Below are 16144 nucleotides of genomic sequence, written 5' to 3'. Positions count from 1 at the left end.
TAATACATTTATAGATGGGGTTGTAAAAGAAGTAAATGCTAGGGTGTTCGGGAGAGGGGTGGGATTAAATTATGGGGAATTAAATACAAAATGGGAAGTGACACAGTTACTTTTTGCTGATGATACTGTGCTTATGGGAATGTGTGTAAAGGTAGAAAGTTGAAAGTGAACATAGAAAAGAGTAAGGTGATGAGAGTATCAAATGATTTAGATAAAGAAAAATTGGATATCAAATTGGGGAGAAGGAGTATGGAAGAAGTGAATGTTTTCAGATATTTGGGAGTTGACGTGTCAGCGGATGGATTTATGAAGGATGAGGTTAATCATAGAATTGATGAAGGAAAAAAGGTGAGTGGTGCATTGAGGTATATGTGGATGCAAAAAATGTTATCTATGGAGGTAAAGAAGGGAATGTATGAAAGTATAGTAGTACCAACACTCTTATATGGGTGTGAAGCTTGGGTTGTAAATGCTGCAGTGAGGAGGCAGTTGGAGGCAGTGGAGATGTCCTGTCTAAGGGCAATGTGTGGTGTAAATATTATGCAGAAAATTCGGAGTGTGGAAATTAGGAGAAGGTGTGGAGTTAATAAAAGTATTAGTCAGAGGGCTGAAGAGGGTTTGTTGAGGTGGTTTGGTCATTTAGAGGGAATGGATCAAAGTAGAATGACATGGAGAGCGTATAAATCTGTAGGGGAAGGAAAGCGGGGTAGAGGTCGTCCTCAAAAAGGTTGGAGGGAGGGGGTAAAGGAGGTGTTGTGGGCGAGGGGTTTGGACTTCCAGCAAGCGTGTGTGAGTGTGTTAGATAGGAGTGAATGGAGACAAATGGTATTTGGGACCTGACGATCTGTTGGAGTGTGAGCAGGGTAATATTTAGTGAAGGGATTCAGGGAAACCGGTTATTTTATATAACCGGACTTGAGTCCTGGAAATGGGAAGTACAATGCCTGCACTCTAAAGGAGGGGTTTGGGATACTGGCAGTTTGGAGAGATATGTTGTGTGTTTTTATACGTATATACTTCTAAACTGTTGTATTCTGGGCACCTCTGCAAAAACAGTGATTATGTGTGAGCGAGGTGAAAGTGTTGAATGATGATGAAAGTTTTTTCTTTTTGGGGATTTTCTTTCTCTTTGGGTCACCCTGCCTCGGTGGGAGACGGCCGACTTGTTGAAAAAAAAAAAAAATGTATGTGTAGTGTGACCTAAGTGTAAGTAGAAGTAGCAAGACGTACCTGAAATCTTACATGTTTATGAGACAGAAAAAAGACATCAGTAATCCTACCATCATGTAAAACAAGTTCAAGCTTTCTTTTTACACTCACTTGGCAGGACAGTAGTACCTCATTAAAACTTATTAAAGCAATAATTAAAATAATAAAAATATTACTTCAACATCGGTGATAGGCTCAGTCACATTTAGTTGTAAGCAAACAGCTTTTTTGCTGCCTCCACTATTGCTGTTACTATTGCTGCTTCCACTACTGCTGTTGCTGCTGCCACTGCTATTATCATCAGGAACCTCTTCTTGCTTCTCTGCTGAACCTGAAGACATAAGGACTTCTTCTTCCACCTAGAAATATAAAAATTAAGGAATTACACACAGTACTCATCATTCTAGATTTTAAAAACAAGCAGTATAGTAGTCCCCCAACTTATGATGTTCTATGTTAATGATATTGGCATTTTGGAATAAATTAAATACTTATGGATGCTGACCTAGAGAAACTTTCATTTTTCCTTTTAGGTCACACTGCCTCAGTGGGATATGGCTGGTTTGAAAAAAAAATCCTGACTTGCTGTTTTGATTGTTGCAGATACTCAAACATTACAGGTCCCTCTCGCTTTATGTGATAGGTGTGTTCCGGGCCCACAGTACATAAAGTGACTCTATTATGACTTGTAAAATATAGGAATTCATTCTTAGACTTTGCAAATTCATCATATCTTTATTGCTTACCCCCAAAAAATATTAGCTTACCACACATGCACTATATGGTAAGATACAAAAAGAAATTAATTTAGTCGAAAAACACTTGAAAAATAAAATAAAAACATTTATCAGAATCCTCTTCTTTTACCCTTTCTCCTACCTCCACCACCACCTAAACAGTCTGTCCTTATTTGGGTTAACATGCACATGTTATGAACCTGTGAATACCTATCCTCCCACTACCCTTTCCTCCCTTCCTCCTTCCCTAAGCTCAACTTTGTGTTGGTGCAGTTAAACTTCATCTGGCTGAATGCCTATTTTCTGTTTTCTTCCTGGTCATTACTTCTTATGAGTCAAAATAAGCCAGTTTAACCCTTCCACTGTCTTGTACATAGATCTATGTTATTAATGCCAGTGTCACTCATGTAGATCTATGTTTTCAGTACAGTGCCCTCAAATATATTGAGAGCAGTAAATTTTGGACTAGACATGAGAAAATGGATCCGTGCGATGAGTGTGCACAGTATAAAAAATTGTGCCCCGCTATCTAATTCTTCCACCTTCCTCTTTGCTGGATCTGGGTGCTGGCTCCATAACACTTGGTCATAGCTGAGAAATGTTATGCTGTCTGGCAAGACCTCTCCTTTGATTACTACAGTCTTCCTAACAATCTGTTTTTGTTTTTATGGATTCCCAGTTTTCTTTGAACCTCTTTTCTCATTAGTGTCTCAAATGTAGTCCCTCCTCTTTGTTCTCCTTTGTGTTCCAGGCTTAGACCTCTCTTAATGAAAGATTGTGCCCCACATCAGATTCAAAGCAAATGCTGTTACAAATGAGATGGCCTCCCTTCTAATAGTTATACTGCTTGCTTTGGATCAAATGGTGTCTTTCTCTGGGGTCTGTCTGAAGCAAGGTTTGTTGTTTAATGCCAGGAACTGCAATATGCTCTCAGTTTGTGCAGGCCTTGTATAATCGTTACCACCGTGCTCATGGCTTGGAAGTACTGCTGAATCCCTTGTGTATCAGGCATGCCTTCCCTTATGACACATCATTAATGCCTTTAACCGAGACTGAGCTCATAATGCTGGTGGTGCTTCACTCTGGGGAAGACTCTTAGCTACTTCCTTCTCCAGCCACAACTCTGATTGGCAGTAAGGTTCATGAGGCTTCTCCAGCTTTCACAGCTCTTGTATCCTAACTAGAAATTACTTGTCTGTACAGAGCCTAATTATTGGTCTGACTTATAAAGAAGCATCCTAAAATGTAAATACAACACTGCACATTACAAAAAAACTATGTGTAAACTAACCTCAGTATCTTCCTCCATATTTGCCTCAGTGAGAGAGTAGTCAGACAAGTGTTCATCTTCATCATCTGTCAGGCCTTCTGGCTGAAAACAAAATCCATATAATTTGCAATGCAACATTTTATTGCTTTTCTCTTTATCTATGGGCTGTTTAAGAGCTTTTTCTGTAATCAAATCCAAAATCCAGAGAAAGCATTTAGCATAACTTAAGCAATATAATACTGTACCAATGCAACACCTCAATATTTTCTAAGATACAGCAGTACTTAAGTGTTTTAAAAGAATATGGACTGCAACAAATTTACAAACTACTCAATAAATAAAAGTAATATACCACATTATATTTTAAAATCCAATAAGAACAGAAAACTAACATAGGAACTTAAGTGACTGAAAAAAAGCATTATTGTTTGGCAAAAAATGTCGAAGTGTTTACATTTTGTGTCCTTACAACAAACCCCAGTCTATCTCATAGTTACTTCAGTTACACAAAGGGTGTAGCAATAATGTTATCAACACATCCTAGCAAATTAAGTTTGGCACCTTGTAGTAGTGGTAAGGTGTTTGACTTATAACCAAGAGTACAGGCCTACCTAGTTAATACGGCACTCGCTTTAGAGCACTTCGCTAATGTCGCACTTCAATTACAGTGGTACCTTGACTTACAAGTGCTCCAACTTATGAGTTTTCCAAGTTATGAGCCGTCGCTCAGTCGAATTTTTGCTTGAGTTGCGAGCCAAAATCCGAGTTACGAGCGAACTTCAGATACATCACCACTCACAGGAGACACTGAGGAAATATTAAAAACCTCGATAATAACCAATGTGTAACATCCTTGCAATTTTGATACCACTGGTAGTGTCAACCTGCCAGAATGTTCTATAATGCATGCCTTAAGTAAAGAGAAAAATTCTGGAACATGTGTAATACATGTTCGGCAGGCCGGATGGTTGGGTGGCCAGCTGACTGGCTGGCTGGCTGATTTGCTTTGGCTGTCTCTATCTCCTTCTGTCTGTCTCCTCTCTGTCTCTGTCTACCTGTGTCTCTGTCTCTGTCTCTATCTCACAGGTACGTAGCCCGGTGGCCTGGTGGCTAAAGCTCCCGCTTCACACACAGAGGGCCCGGGTTCGATTCCTGTCAGGTGTAAACATTCAGACACGTTTCCTTACACCTGTCCTGTTCACCTAGCAGCAAATAGGTACCTGGGTGTTAGTCGACTGGTGTGGGTCGCATCCTGGGGGACAAGATTGAGGACCACAATGGAAATAAGTTAGACAGTCCTCGATGACGCACTGACTTTCTTGGGTTACCCTGGGTGGCTAACTCTCCGGGGTTAAAAATTCCAACGAAATCTTTTATCATACATACAGTTATACATAGTGTAAATTACCTAGGATAACCCAAAAAATCCAAACAAAGTGCTATACTATGCTTGTAGATATAAGGCATAATAAGCATGACTGGCAAGTGATACACATTTTCCCTTGTTCAGGAATCATGCGTGATGACTCTGCAGCGTGTGTAATACCTGCTGGTTCATGAGTGGCTCTCTGAGACAGAGAGACAAGTAAGACTGAAACACAGGCAGACAGAAAGACAGATAAGCAGAGAAAGATAAACATAGAGCTAGACGGACAGTCAAATAGATAGTAACAAACAGACAGACAGAAACAGACTGACAGACATGTTTATGTGTAACAGTGAAAAATAAAGCCAAGGTAGTGCACGATCACCAAATATCACTCGATGCTGCACTGTCAGCAGTGAAGTGACACTCGTCTTACACCGTGCTTCAAGGAGATTCATATATACACTCCAGCATTTCTAAAACATTGTTGGGACCTGGCAAATAAGGCAAAAATAATTTCTTATTTATGACTACATTTTTCTTATTTAAAAACCCGTAGCAAAATTTTTTTTTTTTTTTTTTTTGGGGGGGGGAAGGGGGCTGGAACGGATTAATGGCATTTCAATTAATTTCAATGAGGAAAATTGATTTGATATACAGTGGACTCCTGGATTACGACATTAATCCGTTCCAGAGAACATGTCTCTAACCTAATCTGTCGGAATCTGAATTAATTTTCCTCGTAAGAAATAATGGAAATCCAATTAATCCATTCCAGACACCCAAAAGTATTAAACAAAATAATTTTTTCACATGTACGATCAAATTGAGTTACGAGCTCGGTCACGGAACAAATTAAACTCGTAAGTCAAGGTACCACTGTATATTCATGTTAATTATTTTTGGCACTTGCCTTGCTCTTAAGATCATTTTTGGCAATTTTTTATTTTATTTATTATTTTTACTTTTGCATAGTTTTTTAGGCCAAGTAGTATTACACACTTAATAAATGATAGTAAAAACATGTTTTTAGGCTTTTATATGCAATGGTAAGTGAAAAAAAGGCCGTGATTTGCTTTCAGGTGACAAATGCTTTACGACACTGGTCTGGAACCTAACCTGCCATATTAGTGAGGTATGCCTGTACTCAGGTTGAGCTCTTTGTTATTTTTAACTGCTACCTTGCAGTAATTACATACTGTAACAAACAAACAAATTTCATTTCTTTGTGCAGTATAAAAATGTAGTGTACATATAATAAAATATTGTTAAGACAAAAGAAAGCCACTAGCATGTGTGTGCATTTCAGGAAGGAGTTTGTTGACTGCAGTGGGTCACATTCTGTGAGACCTTAAACAGGAGTCCAATGTAAACAAACCACATTGCATGTCTTAGGTTATCCTGGGTTATTAACTCTTCAGGATTACTAATTTGAATAAAGTCTACATATCTTTACCAATCTCTACCAATACCTGTCTGCCTCCATACCTGCCTGTCCCCTTCCCACTCTGCCTGCCTGTTCCTCTCCCATCCTGCCTGCCTGCCTGTTCTCTTCCCACTCTGCCTGCCTGCCTGTTCCCCTCCCACCATGCCTGCCTGCCTGCCTGTTCTCTTCCCACCCTGCCTGCCTGCCTGTTCTCTTCCCACCCTGCCTGCCTGCCTGTTCCCCTCCCACCATGCCTACCTGCCTGCCTGTTCTCTTCCCACCCTGCCTGCTTACCTGTTCCCCTCCCTTCTCGCCTGTTTCCCCCTCCCACCCTGCCTGCCTGCCTGTTTCCTCTCCCTCCCTGCCTGTTTCCCCTCCCTCCTTGCCTGCCTGCCTGTTTCCCCCTCCCTCCCTGCCTGTCTGTTTCCCCCTCCCTCCTGCCTGCCTGCTTTCCCCTCCCTCCATCCCTCCCTACCTGCCTGCTTTTCTCACTGTCTGCCTGGTACTTGTACCTCAGTTGATAGCACACTCAGTTCACACACTGAGTGTCCGTGGTTCAATCCCCGGCATGAGTGGAAACATTGGGCATGTTACCTTATACATGCTGTCCCTGTTCACCCAGGAATAAGTACCTGGGTGTTTGCTTACTGTTGTGGGTCATATCCTAGGGGACAAAATTAGAGGACCCCAACTGAAATAAGACAGACAGTCCTTGATGATGTACTGACATTTATTGGGTTATCCTAGATGGCTAACTCTCTGAGTAAAAATCCAAAGAAAATCTCTCCATGCATGTGAACATGCATGCCTGCTTCCGTGCCTGCTTCCATGCATGCCAGAACTGTCTGCTTGCTTTGTTTGCCCTGCCTTTCCTTGCTCTCCTTTGACTATGTAAGCTAGAATGCTGGTTAGCTTTAAAAACAGGCTGGACAAATTTGAATGAGAAATTATTATTATTATTAACATTAGGGGGCTCTAAACCTGTAGGGTTTATACAATTCCTGTGGATGGGGGGGGGGGGTATGGAAGGTATTCAAGCTCAATTCAGGGAACTAGAGCACAGATCCAAGAGCCCTTCACCAGCATCAAGGAACGTTCCTTGAGGGTTATGAGTGAGAAAGGTTTGATTTCAGTAGGTACTGCCTACTATGGACCAGTAGGCCTACTGCAATGCAGCCTTAGTTATATGTTAATCAAGTGTTAATTTTTGCTATGCCCTCCCTTGAGTTTTGGTTAGAATAGTACTGTAGTACCACAGGTTACAATACCTGTATTCTTCTGTACTGTGGTTTGGGATTTTAACCCATAAACAGTCCAAATGTATATATACGTTTTTACTGCTACTGCCCCAAACGTATATTTACGTTTTATTTTTCATTCCTTCAAAATTGGCGCAATAGGCCTGCGTCACCTAGACAAGAGAGAATGGATGTGAGCACTCGGTGTGCGCAGTATCAAAAAAATCTGGGATGCCTGGGTACCACATGGTAGGACCAGTTACATTCAGCTCCATCTTGGGTCAACATCATGGCACATCCTCGTGATTCACTCACGCCTCATTGTATTAGCACTCTATTATTCAAGGAAAGTGATATGGAACCCAAGTTTAGCGGATTTGACACAGATGTGGCTACTAATAATCAAGGAAATAGTGAAAATATAGACGATAACCCAGATGACCCTCAGCCCATCACCTCTGGGGTGGCCAGTGTGGCCACACCAGACCCTGGGCCAAGCACTTCTGGGGTGGCCAGTGTGGCCACACAAGACACTGGGCCAAGCACCTCTGGAGTGGCGAGTGTTACACATAGGCAACTATGCAAGAGGAAACTATCATTTCCCGGTGTTTTAGTGATAGTGAAAGTGATATAAGTGACGATGAGATTGATTTTATGCCATTAGAGGATTCATCTAGTGACAGTGACTATTATTCACCAGTGAAGCATACTTTTAGGCATCATTACCTACGTCATTACCCATTTGCAGTCGGTGACAAGGGTCATGGCAGGTCACAATCCAAAACCCCTGCCACTGATAGTGAAAGTGGTCATGAAGGTGAATATGCAGGGATGAAGGAAATAGTGGTGGGTGGCACGGTGCCTGGACCACATGGCGCGGTGGGTGGACAGACAAAGGACCGCCCGGCACCCCCTCAACCATGTGTTGCCTCCACTCCTGTCCCCCCTCCTGCTCCCCCATGCCCCATGCCAGAGGTCCACCCTGCACCATGTGACCGAGAGTGGAACTGGACACAAAGTATATTCGTGCCAGAGTGAGTAGAAGTGGCATCCTGCCAGAATGTCCCATAACGAATGAGTCTACAGAGTTAGACTTTTTCCAGTTATACTTTGACGAGCCTATAATAAACTTGATAATGACCCAGATGAAGAATTATTACCGCTATATCATGGACAATACACCAGAGGTTGGGGAATCGTCACGGCTGCGCAGATGGAAAGATACAACAGTGGATGAAATGTATTTATTCCATGCCACTGTCATGCTTATGCCACATACCTATAAGAACAATATACCTAACTACTGGGCCACAGACTACTTTATCAGTACTCCTGTCTTCTGTGACCTCCTTCCCTGCAACAGATTCATTCTAGTGCTATGAATGTTGCACTTCTCAGACAGGAATAGGCCCAACAGAAATGACTTTCTATACAAAATCCGGGAAGTGTTTATCTATATGAAGCAGAAATTCAGTGCCTACTTTTATCCCTTCAAGAATATTGTTGTTGACGAGTCCTTGATTCTGTTCAAGGGACGCTTGTCATTCAAACAATATATACCAAGCAAACATCATCGCTTTGGTATAAAACTTTTTGTTATGTGTGACTGTGAGAGTGGTCTTATGTTGGATGTGATTGTATACACCGGGAAAAACACACTCGACAATACCAGATGCATGTTGGGCATTTCTGGTGATGTTGTTCAAAAAATGATGGAACCATTCCTTGGCAAGGGCCATACATTGTACACAGACAACTGGTATACAAGCCCTATGCTCGCTGATTTCCTACATGTGAACAATACTGATATATGTGGAACAGTGAGAAGGAATAAAAAATATATGCCAAGGTTCAGTGGAGGCAGTATTGAAGGTGCAGTGCAAGGATTTCATGCCAATGACATCATGGCACTGACGTGGCATGACAAACGGGACGTGACATTGCTGTCAACCATCCACAGAAACAAGATGGTACAAACAGACAAAGTGAACAGGGAGACCAATGAACGTATTGCCAAGCCAGCTGCTGTTGTCAACTATACAAAAAATATGTGACTCATTGACAAGTGTGACATGATGATAGGGTTCGTTGACTGTGTGCGTAGGAGTCACAAGCTGTATATAAAACTGTTTTATCACTTTGTAGACATTGCAGTGCTCAATGCATTCAATATGTATGAAATAAAGACTAGAAAATGACAGCGTTTTGCAGAATTCTCCCTGAATGTCATAAAACAGATAGCAAAAAAGTATGGTACCACACCTGTACCTGCCCCTCAACAGCGACCTGTCACACCACAACCTGTCCCCCAACCACAACCACAGCCAGTGGGGGAAGTGCCAGACCGAATCATCCCTAACTGTCACTACTTGGTACCAATACCACCTACCCCAAAGAAGCATTCCCAGAAAAAATGTGTTGTGTGTGCTACCACCACAAAACGACCCCAACAGTGAAAGGACACATGATACATTTGCAACCAGTGTGGGGTGGCACTCTGTATGAATCCATGCTTCATGGAGTATCATACAATCGTGGAGTTCTAGAATCATAAGTGGGACATGTAAATACTTGTATATAGTTGTAGATAATAATGTGTGATTGAGCCAGGTGTGCAAAATCACCTGTCAGTGTGTACATGTGTGTCTGTGACAATATGATAATAATTTTGTATATATTATTGGTGTATAAGCAACAACTGACATTGAAATCAAAAGAATTACTGTAAAACATAAGTATCGTATCAAGAAAACCAAGAAAAAAAATGGAAAAAACAGTAAATATGTAGAGTTTCTGCAAACGGCAGTGCTCCATGTTGTCATCAGGTGATCGCCAAGTGTCAACTTCGCGGCCTCATATCTCGATAAGTACTGACCCTAAAATTTTTTTTTTTTATCCTATAACACTTAGAAAAATGTGCTCTTTTTTCTATAAATTTTTTTTTTTTTATTTTTCAAAATATTCGGGGCACTGGGGTAGTGAACGTATATATACGTTTGGACCATTTACGGGTTAAGGGCCTCTTAGCAGTCACCTCCACCTCCTCTAGAAAGCTTACCAAAGGAAACTGGACGTGAGTGAAAAAAGACGAGACAATAGAAGCCTAAAGCTAAAGAAAAACATAACCGACTAACCTTAAGTTTCAAAAGGATTTCTCTGAGAGGAACATTTTCCAGCTCAGGATCCATCTCCTCTTGTTCCAATTCTCTTCCTGCATTATCATCTACCAAAATTTCACTTCTTCTTTCTTTCTCTAAATGACCATCCCCCTCATTCTTTTCATTTTGTATTTTGTAAAAATATTTACTATTTTTTTCTAAAAGTTTGCAATTTACATCATCTTGTTCAACTTTAGGGTGGTCATCTTGCACTGCATCTGCGATGTGAGCAGAGTGATGCCGGCAATGGTAGGTGACTTCTTCTTCTAACTTGGGACAATAGTCTTGCGATGCAGTACCAATTTTAGTTGCAAAGGGTTGTTTATCATTATCTTCTCCAAGTAACGTTGGTTCACTCAGGTCATCTCCATCTGGTACTGAAGAGTCAACACCTTTGCAAGGTTTTTTAGAATGAAGTGAATCACCATTTACATTTTGTAATGGTGAAGTACACTCAGTATACTCTAATGATGAAAGCTCATCACTAGTTACAGTACTCGATTCATCTTTTTTATCTGCATGATTAAATGTTGTATGATGATTAAGAGTGTTATCAATATTTATATCCTTTAGTTCTTCTCCATCTTCTATTGAACATACTTCTACTGTGAGCACTAACAAGAAACTGATCATGAATTCTGAAAATACAAAGGTTGAATGAATATACTGTTATAAAAGTAACTAACTTCATGTATAGTCTATGTAGAGATTAGATTAGGTTTTGTGCACCCATATCCATCCTGTGGATGGTAGTGCAAAAGCATGTGGATACACAAAAGACCTAGGGACTAGGCTTCAAAAGGGTTAATTAATAGAAGTGCATCTGTATTTAGATCTACAATTGACTTATCTATTGCAAATAAAATTTACGAAATCTGTTTGCAATGTTTGGTATCTTATTTTCATTAACAAGATATCTTGACATATCACATAGGTTATTATACAGTCTATTTCTGCTCTACAGCATTTTGCTAATACAGGGGTTTTCAATGATACCCATTCTTCATATATTCAAACTTCCTACAATAAATATATTCACCACTCACTATAAGCAAAGGATGAAAATATTTTAGGGTAAGTAATGTGTATACTGTACATGCATTTTTAAGCCTAGCTATTGTTTACTTAATATATGATAGTGTAAACATGTTATCAGACTTTTTTTATGCATTTGAAAGTGAAAAAATTGCTATGTTTCACTTTACAGCTATTTTCACTTTACAACAGTAACCTAACCTGCTGTATAAGTAGGGCCCTCCTGTATTCCCTAATAAGTGAACAATAAAGCACATAGCATTCAAGTGACCACAGGATTGACCACCTACTTTGCATTTGGTTTGTTCATCATCTGTGTGTCTGCCAACCTGCCAGAGGTACTTGTAACCAAGCTCAAGCCTGGCCACTACATCTTTCAGTCTGTTCACATTGCAAGTTGCTCCATAAGTGTACCTATCTATACCCATGTTATCAGAGTAGATGATAGATCTACTCAGGCTTCTAAATGCATTCATATAACATTCAGTTTCTTTACCTGCAGTGAGTTCTAAATTTTGGTGCCTTTTATATGCAAGGGGTGTATGAGCAGGTTGAGTCATACATGTGGAAGGTCACAGATACCTGTTCTTTGTATTGTCTCTCTGTGCTGTGAGGCAGCTCTCTGGACAAAATTTAAACCCTGGATTAATGTTTGAATTGAGTGTCCTGTAGACACAGCATGTACAGTAGAAAGTGTGAAATGTGTGGCTACTTTATTAGGTACACCTGCTGTTTATTATAAATATCTAATCAGCCAATCATGTAACAGCACCTCAATACCTACAAGCATGCCGGAAGAAATGTGATGTTAGTGACTTTGACTGTGGAATGATTAGTGGTGCCACACAGTGTAGTTTGAGCATCACAGAAACTGCTGATCTCCTGGGATTTTTACACATAGTCTCTAGAGTTTACAGAGAAGGGAGTGAAAGACACAGAACATCCAGTGAGGAGAAGTTCTGTGAACAAAACCACCTTGTTAATGAGAGGTCAGAGGAGATTGGCCAGACTGGTTCAAGCTCACAGGAACATAAGAACATAAGAAAGGAGGAACACTGCAGCAGGCCTGTTGGCCCATACTAGACAGTAATTCAAATAATCATGTGTTACAACAGTGGTATGCAAAAAGCATCTCTGAATGCACAAAATGTCCAACCTTGAAGAGGATGGGCTACAGCAGCAGATCACATTGAGTTCCACTCCTGTCAGCAAATAACAGGAAACTGAGGCTACCCTGGGCAGAGGCTCACCAAAACTGGACACTTAAAGATTGGAAAAACATCACCTGGTCTGACAAATCATCATTTCTGCTGCAACATGCAGATGACAGGGTCAGAATTTAGCATAAACAACATAAATCCATGGGTCTATCCTGCCTTGTGTCAATGATTCAGGCTGGTGGTGTTGGTGTAACGGTGTGGAGAATATTTTTCTGGTACACATTCGTCCATAATACCAAATGAGCATCATTTAAATGCCACAGCCTACCTGAGTATTGTTGCTGACCATATGCAACCTATTATGGCCACAATATACCCATCTTCTAGTGGCTACTTCCAAGAAGATAACATGCCATGTCAAGAAGCACATGTCATTTCAAACTGTTTCCACAAACATGACAATGAGTTAATTCATTATATGTACTCCAATGGCCTCCACCGTTACCAGATCTCAATCCAATAGAGCACCTTTGGGATGTGGTGGAATGGGAGATTCGCAGCAGACAAATCTGCAGCAACTGCATGATGCTATCATGTCAACATGGACCAGTATGTATTCAAACTGTTATGGGGGCAAAGGGGAGGGGGGAGGCCCTTCCCAGTACTAAAAGGGTGCACCTAATAGTGGCCACTCTTGTATATACAGTATAGAAGGGCCACGCATATACAGCACCTTTTTCAATGTTCCACATTTTCGTTGACTTTCAACTGAGCCACTGCTCCACCCACTGGTGACTATCACTGGCAGGTGGAACATAATGAACAATGGCTCAATTTGAAGCCAATAAAAATGTGGGACACCAAAAAGGTGCAGTATATGTGGGGGCTCTCCTGTACAGCTATAGGTCACTAATACATCTGGTTATGTTCCAGACCATTGCCATAAAGCGAATATCACCTTAAAGTGACTCATAACCTTTACTTTTACTTGTCAGTGCATATAAAAGACCAAAAATATGTTTTCACTCTCATTTATTACGTGTGCAATAGCACTAGGCCTAATAAAAAGATCCAAAAGTAAAAATAATAAATAAATTGTTATTGAAAATTGCCAGAAACCATCTTAATTAAGAGCAATGCAAACACAAAAAATAATAAACATCAATATAATTGAAAAGCACCATATTAATAAAGTGCTCTAAAGCAATTGCAGTATTAATGAGGTTTACCTGGATATAATATTAATATATATTTGAGCGTGAAAATTAAGAACGAGACTGAGATTCCTTATTTCTAATCACTGCATTACAAAATATACAATAATCATCAAGCCATCATTAATCCGGCAATCAGTTATCTGGTTCCATCAGTAATCCGGCACTAATTTCAGCTAGCCTAATTTCAAATTTCATTATACTGACTCAGATCATTATACTAACTCAAATTTCATCATTATACTGACTAAGAAATTGTGCAAATGGTTGTAAATCCACAGCAACAAGCCAGTGGAGGAGAAGGCAGTGATGAAAATGAGGAAGATTTAGCAGTCTCTATTGATACGTTAATTAAGTGTATTCTAACCTAACCACTCTGTAATCCAACAAACTCACTAATCCGGCAGACTACAGGTCCCAATGATGCCAGATTAGTGATGGCCGACCTGTACACAGTTTGGTTTATTACTTTTAAGACTCTGTAGGTAGTATTAACAGGGATTAAAAAGATACAAGTTAAAACATAATTCATTAAAAAAATAATTTTATAATTGTCTAGTTTAAAAAAGGTGATTCAACTAATTTATGAACTTAAAATACAAACAGTTAATATAATCAAATAATAGCTTATTTATTTTTCAGCATGATTTCTTAATATTTTTAGTTGATATTGATTTTACAATGTATACAGCTACAAACAAGAAGAATAACAAGGAAGAAATAATAACTTACTGATCTGCAATGTGTGCCTCTGCATTTTAACCTGTACATGAAGACAGTTATCAATTAAATTGCAAATAGCAAATATGTATATATGTACTGTACTGTAAACAGTACACATTAATCACATATAATGCTAAAACTAAGAAAAATCATAAGACATATATACTACAATTATATCAGCATAACTTACTCAAATCTAAATTAGCGGAAGTTATATTACTATTTTCTCAGATGAAAGCCATAACCATAACCTAACTTTATTTCTAAAAAGAGCAATTTAAGAAAACTGTCATACTGTCAGATTTTATTCATCCAAGATCAGTGAAAGTTGGAGCTATTAACCCTTTCAATGCTCTCAACTATATTAACATTTTTTGGAGTAAGTGATGTTTCTGTAAATCTGTCTTAATCATAGCCTCCTCAAATATGCTGTGTACAGTAAATTTTTACTTAGACGTGAGAGAATGGGTTTGTGCATGGCTGTGTGCAGTATAGAAAAAATCGTGCCGTATACAGTAGGCTAACAACTAACTTGACTTTGCATTTGGTTTAAAAAAGCAACTCTGAATTGTTTTCTAGGGTTATTTTCACAGTTTTATTGGCTTTTTCTTGGTGCCAACTGATAGGCCAGAAGACATACTAATGAAATGGAGATAATTTTGGTCAATTTCAGACTACAAGTAGGCCTGCTTTAATTACTGGGATGGCCTAACCATGACTAATCATTTTTGGTTATACAGTGGACCCCCGCATAACGATCACCTCCCAATGCGACCAATTATGTAAGTGTATTTATGTAAGTGCGTTTGTACGTGTATGTTTGGGGGTCTGAAATGGACTAATCTACTTCACAATATTCCTTATGGGAACAAATTCAGTCAGTACTGGCACCTGAACATACTTCTGGAATGAAAAAATATCGTTAACCGGGGGTCCACTGTATTTTAATAGCTGAAAAATAGGTTAGTATAATATACTGTAGTTTGATAGATGAATGGGCAGTTTCTTTTGCTCAACCAACAGAGCAGAAGCCATACTAGTAAAGTAGACAGGAATGGACCAGTTTGAGCTACAGAATTGGCCTAAAATAGGCCTCAAATTAAGCAAAATTGAAGTTGCTTAAAGTGCTCCCCGATCTCTTACTTTGTGCCTGTGTAATTCTACAAGTTTTACATCAAATTTTGCATTTTTGGTCTCACCTTTTTTTAGAATAGTAACACTGACAGTACTTTTAAATTCAGGGTTTGCTACACTGAAAGTGTTAAACTGGATTTCCTGATTAAGCAGAATAACATCAGTTGGACTGATGACCATTATCTGTATATCCTACACAGAAATTATAAACTCACATGTATCATTTATTGCAAATTAAGTCAGAAGTTTATCACAGCCATAAGATGAGGGGCAGGGAACTGGGGTAAGTGCATAACCCCAGCCCCTGTACCTCAATGCAAGTGACTGGAATAGTGTAGAGTGTAACAAGTTTGCAATGCAGTTACCTATCAACATTGATGTTTCAAAACAAATCAGAAGAGGAATTCACAAGTATGAATACATAGGATGCACCTCTTTGCAATTAACCCCTTGACTGTCGCAACCCCCAATCTT

At 39.6% G+C, this 16144-nt stretch overlaps 1 protein-coding gene across 1 annotated transcript in view; it reads right to left on the bottom strand.

The window, feature by feature from the left end:
- bug (thioredoxin domain-containing protein bug) overlaps positions 1-14576 on the bottom strand; it is a gene marked incomplete at its 5' end in the record, with an annotated part of 40885 nt that extends 26309 nt beyond the window's left edge. The window contains 4 exon segments of the mRNA XM_070080851.1: positions 1386-1568; positions 3238-3318; positions 10381-11042; positions 14546-14576. Coding sequence (XP_069936952.1) covers positions 1386-1568; positions 3238-3318; positions 10381-11042; positions 14546-14570 — 951 coding nt within the window.
- Positions 14577-16144: the final 1568 nt, after the last annotated feature.

This window comes from Cherax quadricarinatus, unplaced genomic scaffold, assembly GCF_038502225.1.
Source record: "Cherax quadricarinatus isolate ZL_2023a unplaced genomic scaffold, ASM3850222v1 Contig1109, whole genome shotgun sequence".
Classification (NCBI taxonomy): Eukaryota; Metazoa; Arthropoda; class Malacostraca; order Decapoda; family Parastacidae; genus Cherax; species Cherax quadricarinatus.
The sequence above is the reverse complement of the archived record's forward strand: the minus strand, read 5'-3'. Positions and strand labels throughout refer to the sequence as shown.